At 43.1% G+C, this 6,272-nt stretch overlaps 1 protein-coding gene across 1 annotated transcript in view; it reads right to left on the reverse strand.

Annotated features, from left to right (window-relative positions):
- LOC111950701 (stromal interaction molecule 1) overlaps positions 1-6,272 on the reverse strand; it is a 132,812-nt gene that overhangs the window by 59,582 nt on the left and 66,958 nt on the right. The window contains exon 7 of the mRNA XM_023968505.2: positions 4,402-4,579. Coding sequence (XP_023824273.1) covers positions 4,402-4,579 — 178 coding nt within the window. The remainder of the gene's footprint in view (positions 1-4,401; positions 4,580-6,272) is intronic.

Here is a 6,272-nt window from a genome sequence, read left to right on the forward strand (position 1 = left end):
AAGTGGTGATCTATATCGAACTGGTGGTTTCCTATGCTAACAACAATAATTTTCACGCCTACAAAAATTAAAACAAGCTGTAATGGATTAGGCTAGTTTGTTTATATGTTGTCACTGGTAGGGATAGTCCTAAAAGGTCAAATGCGCCAGGAATCAGACCACGATTCTCCAAAGTGAGTAAATATCAATTACACATCTTCCAAAATGGATGCATATCAATACATTGCAATTGAATAGGCCTATTAAGTCGGATTGATGGTGCACAAGACAACCCGGGTGCTCCAAAGACGTTAACTCGATATTTGCACGAAGTCTCATACACGTGAGTGCCAACCCCCACGTCAGGGATTAAGAAAGCATAGGAAACAGCGCTAGGTGAGCGTGGATTCTTTCTACATTATGTATAGAGTGTTTTATGCGCCAGTATACAATTGCAACTATGGCAACAAGGAAGTCAAAAAACCAGGAAAGCAAAGAAGAATGTGTGACTAGTGAACATTACATAGACGATTTAAGATGCGCAAACAAGATTCAGCGCGTCAATGGACAGACGCAGCAGGGAACAAATATCTCGAGCTGTCTAATTTGCCACTTGAGAAATCAATTGCCTATTAACCTACAACCCCACGGAGTGATCTGCCCTGGAGCCACGGTTCACAAACGCACTTCTTTCCAGCAAGAGACAACATCAAGACCGAGACAGACTCTAGCGAAGAGATGTAGAGAACAACTATAGCAGCCGCATATTACCTAAGGGTTAGGCTTTACGGCGCCTAGGTACTTCAGAGGCTAGCACACCTGGCTGCGAAGGGGGCTCTCGGCTGAACAACTGTTACGCGCTGCCCCATAACCAATTCGATCTACATTTATACAGCAACTGATCAGGGTCCGGGTGGATCCCCGCACTTATGATTCTTATATAAATTCGAGGACGATTACATATTGATACCCCATCATGTAACCAGCAACCAATCACTCTCTGTGGTTTTCCAATGGCATCGTGGCCTCCGCTGTCTCAGCTCTTCTAGATCCAAGAGTGTTAGACGTGAACTGTCTCTCGTCTTAAGGGTAAGGCCTTGTCGCTCGCTATCTTGATCAATTAGTCCTCTATAACCTATATTAGCGCAAAGATACTATATAGCACAGACTGCGATGAGACACCTAGCTCTCTCAGATAATCATGATTAAAGAACAATTAATAAATCTGCGAGCATTCTGCCTCTCTAGACATGAGCGCTCCTCTCGCAGTTATATTCTTAGGAGCGCGCACCATCAGGACACTTATGTTGAGAGTGTCGCGATACTCTTACTAGTCGACATCGACAAGCAAGATCGCCAGTAAATACGATAGATACACCTCCTCTCCTCCATTCTGAGAAATATACATGCAATATAATACCTCTGGTGCTCGTGATGAGACAAGGCCTATGATTTCTCATAGTCTCAAGACATCGTCATCCCAACCATGGTTTTGGAAAATTGCCAAGAAACTTGATAACCACTGCTACAGATTACTCATATCCGCTTGTCCCTCAAGGTATAGGTACGGTACTCCCACTCTCGACGCCCAACAGAGTAGACTATTCAGTCTGCTTCCTAAACCAGATATTATAGAGGCAAGTAAGTGCTGGAGACCTCAGAGCTCACATCCCTTTCATGACGTGCATATGCCAGTGCTAAGCCTATCCATTTTATGCGTGTGTGATATTCGAGTTCTTGCCAAGTTATCGAGATAACAGATTGCGGCTGCAAGAGATGCTTCATACTATGGATCCAACCTCATTGATAAATATGGTACGCCGTGCTCAAAAACTCACCACCCTAGTGCTGCGAGAATCATCACACTATCGAGAAAGATGGTGCAGTGGACATCTTGGGATGCTAACCTCCTATTTGCCTTTTGTTGAAAGTCTAAGAGGAACGCTTTTGCGCATGCTGAGTGTTCAGGAAAAAAGAAAGGACCATTATCTCAGGATTTCTGTGACACCCAATTGTATATAATATATATAATATGGGATCGAAAATAACCACGAGTATTATCTTTGTTCTAGCGTTACCTAATATTTGGGTTTATGATACGTGTCAAATAGGCTACTTGTATGAAAACTAAACATCCTTGCCGGGGCCTGAATCAAGTTGTGCGCCACTCTGACCCTCAGACTCCACTATGTGCCATGTGGACATCGTGACTAGTGTATGATGCTCGATATATATAGACATATCGCTGTGACGATGGTTTAAACCTCCACAGAGGGAACGGGTTGCCAGAAGCTGTAGCGATCAACGCGTTAGCTCAAAAATACTTCAAACTTACAAGGTCTGACTGTGTGATATTAGAGGCTACTTATGTCTCTCGATCCAAGACGATACATTTTACTGTGGTCTCTATACAGAAAGCGTGAGTCTTAACAAGGGCTCCGGTGTACTGGTACCTTTCATATGCAATTAACCCTATGTAGTAGCACGTCGTGGCGTTCGGATATTCATTGCCTTAGGAGAGCCAAAGATCAGCTGCAGTATGGGTAGGTACAGAGGAGCTGCCAAGATAAGAGAACGAATAACACAGTGCTCTTCCTGATGACAGTGAGATGCGGTGTCGAGGTTCTGTGTCCCTCAATATCTCCCAGTCTATGGGTATCCCGCCATTGTTCTGCTTTGACTTAGAATATGTGGACAACTACAAAATACCTAGGGGTCTGGTTAGACTGTAAACTCTCCTCCAGACTCACATTAAGCATCACCATCCAAAATGAAATCTAGAATCAGCTTCCTATTTCGCAACAAAGCTTCTTCACACATGCTGCTAACCATACCCTCGTAAAACGGACTATCCTACCAATCCTTGACTTCGGCGATGTCATCACAAATACCTCCAACACTCATACTCAGCAAATTGGATGCAGTATCACAGTGCCATCCGTTTTGTCACAAAGTCCCCATATACCACCAACCACTGCGACCTGTATGCTCTCATTGGCTGGCCATCGCTTCATATTCGTCGCCAAACCCACTGGCTCCAGGTCATCTATAAGTCTTTGCTAGGTAAAGCCCCATCTTATCTCAAGCTTACTGGTCACCATGCAGCATCCACCCGTAGCATGCGCTCCAGCAGGTATATTTCACTGGTCACCCCCAAAGCCAATTCTCCTTCGGCCGCCTTTCCTTCAGTTCTCTGCTGCCAATGACTGAACGAACTGCAAAAATCACTGAAGCTGGAGACTTATATCTCCCTCACTAGCTTTAAGCAACAGCTGTCAGAGCAGCTCACAGATCACTGTACCTGTAAATAGCCCATCCAACTACCTCATCCCCATACTGTTATTTATTTTGCTCCTTTGCACCCCAGTATCTCTACTTGCACATTCATCTTCTGCACATCTATCACTCCAGTGTTTAATTGCTATATTGTAATTATTTTGCCCACTATGGCCTATTTATTGCCTTACCTCCCTTATCCTACCTCATTTGCCACACACTGTATATAGACTTTTTCTACTGTAATATTGACTGTATGTTTGTTTATTCCATGTGTAACTGTGTTGTTTTGGTGGTCGCTTGCTGCTTTGCTTTATCTTGGCCAGGTCGCAGTTGTAAATGAGAACTTGTTCTCAACTAGCCTACCTGGTTAAAGGTGAAAAAAAACMAATACAAATAAACATTTCTTACCAGGATTATCTCACCTGCCATTATTTGAAGGACCATTTCATGCCCAAAAAATTATTTAATGTAGCCAAGAAACAGGCAAGTAATGTGGACTCAACTTTTGTTACAGTGAAAAGGATTTGAATAGTGGGTTCCAATCTGGTGCGCRGAGCTGAATCAAGGGCTATCCAAACTTTGGGGAGTAAACTCAGGCTTAATGCCACAGTGTCCTCGTTTGGACAACATACAAGCTACAGTATCTATTTTGCACACACACCTTCCCACACATGAAACTTAAATAAGCAAACATTGGCAATACAATAATGTAACCCCCACACACTGTCTTGTACAACTATCCTTGTGGGGACACACAATTCAGTCCAATTTAAAATCCTATTTTCACTGTACCCTAACCTGAAAACCTTAACCCTAAACCTAACCGTAGCTCCTAACCCTAATTCTAACACTAATTCTAACCTTAACCCTAAACTTAGAAGTATCATTTGACCTTGTGGGGACTAACAAGAAATGTCCCCAGATGGTCAACTTTTTGTTTACTATTCTTGTAGGGACTTTTGGTCCCCACAAGTATAGTTAAACACATCCACCCACACACACTTTTTGCTGACCCTGTACAATACCCATACACTCAAGTCAAATACATGTGTTTATGTCTCTGTGTGAGAATGTGTGAGGATGTGAGAATCTGCTTTGAGAGTCCCTCCAGGTGTGTGTGTGTGTGTGTGTAATGTGACTGACTTCTCTTGCAGGTCGTGCAGGCTCTGCTCTGCTCTCTGTAGGCCCTCCAGGTCCCTCATCATCTTGCCCAGGTGGTCTTTGGAGCTACGGTTCTGGATGTAAGCAAACCAGCAGCCACCCAGCGCCATCACTATGGAGACCACTAACATCAGGTCCTTCAGGTAGCTGTGTCTGCTCACTGGCAGAGGGAGAGAGAGAGAAGGGGTGGGGGTGAGTGGGAGAGGGACAGAAACAGACATGGTTTCGTTCATTTGAAYTTGATTTCACGTGTGTTGAGAACCCAAATTGTATTCTGATCTGAAGAGGACTAGCCAGAAGAGGCCTGGCCACCCCCCTGAGCCTGGTTCCTCTCTAGGGTTCTGCCTCCTAGGGAGTTTTTTGCTTCTGCCTATGCATTTCTTGCTCTTCTGGGTTTTAGGCCGGGTATCTGTAAAGCASTTTGAAAATTGCTGATGTAAAAAGCGCTTTATAAAATAAATGTGATTGATTGATCTGATGRCTTTGCTTGTGAAGGAAGTTTCCTTTCTTTTGACGTTGAGGGGAATGTTGATACAATGGCTGTCTGGAGAGTGATAAAGATGTGATCATGAGACAAGTTATAGTTACACTGTAGGCTACACTGAGTAACTTCTGTGGAACAAAATGTGTGCATACACAGGTGTGTCTGACTGAACAAATGAGTTACCTGGAAATGTTGCCTATTGTTTGTTAAAGGTTGGCAGAGAAATGCATGAAAGCAGCTGACTAAAGGTCTTCACATCCATAAATATGAATACAATTGTTAAATGATGAGCCTAGTTGGTTAGCTAGCAAACATTAGCTTGACAGAGTGAAAAGAAGGAAGACCAGAACAAAAATAATCCAAAACATGCATACTGTTTGCGCTAATGTAATACTAAACCCTCAGAGGTAGTAAGCACAGGTGCGATTACTACTTCTGAGGGTTTAGAGCTTGAGGTAGTCACCTCATACAAGTACTTGGGAGTATGGCTAGACAGTACACTGTCATTCTCTCAGCACATATCAAAGCTGCAGGCTAAAGTTAAATCTCGACTTGGTTTCCTCTATCGTAATCACTCGTCTTTCAATCCAGCTGCCAAACTAACCCTGATGACCATCCTACCCATGCTAGATTACGGAGACATAGTTTATAGATCGGCAGGTAAGGGTGCTCTCGAGCGGCTAGATGTTATTTACCTTTCGGCCATCAGATTTGTCACCAATGCTCCTGATAGGACACATCACTGCACTCTATACTCCTCTGTAAACTGGTCATCTCTGTATACCCGTCGCAAAACCCACTAGTTGATGCTTGTTTATAAGACCCTCTTAGGCCTCACTCCCCCCTATCTGATATATCTACTGCAGCCCTCATCCTCCACATAAAACAACCGTTCAGCCAGTCACATTCTGTTAAAGGTCCCCAAAGCACTTTGACAGAGTATTTTGTGTAGATTGTTGACAAAAAAGTACAATTAAATACTTTAATCCCACTTTGCAACACAACAAAATGTGGAAACACTCAAGGGGTGTGAATACTTTCTGAAGGCACTGCATATATCTTTATCAGGGATGGGCAACCCCCCTTTTAAAGGCCCTCGTATCAACAACAAAAAAAGGAAATTAGAGTTGAAGTCGGAAGTTTACATAAACGAGTTTTAATGACTCCAACGTAAGTGTTTCAACCACTCCACACATTTCTTGTTAACAAACTATAGTTTTGGATAGGACATCTACTTTGTGCATGACAAGTATTCTTTCCAATAATTGTTTAAAGACAGATTATTTCACTAATAGTTCACTGTATCACAATTCTAGTGGGTCAAAAGTTCACATACACTAAGTTGACTGTGCCTTTTGCACACATTGTA

Source organism: Salvelinus sp. IW2-2015, linkage group LG23 (genome assembly GCF_002910315.2).
Source record: "Salvelinus sp. IW2-2015 linkage group LG23, ASM291031v2, whole genome shotgun sequence".
Classification (NCBI taxonomy): Eukaryota; Metazoa; Chordata; class Actinopteri; order Salmoniformes; family Salmonidae; genus Salvelinus; species Salvelinus sp. IW2-2015.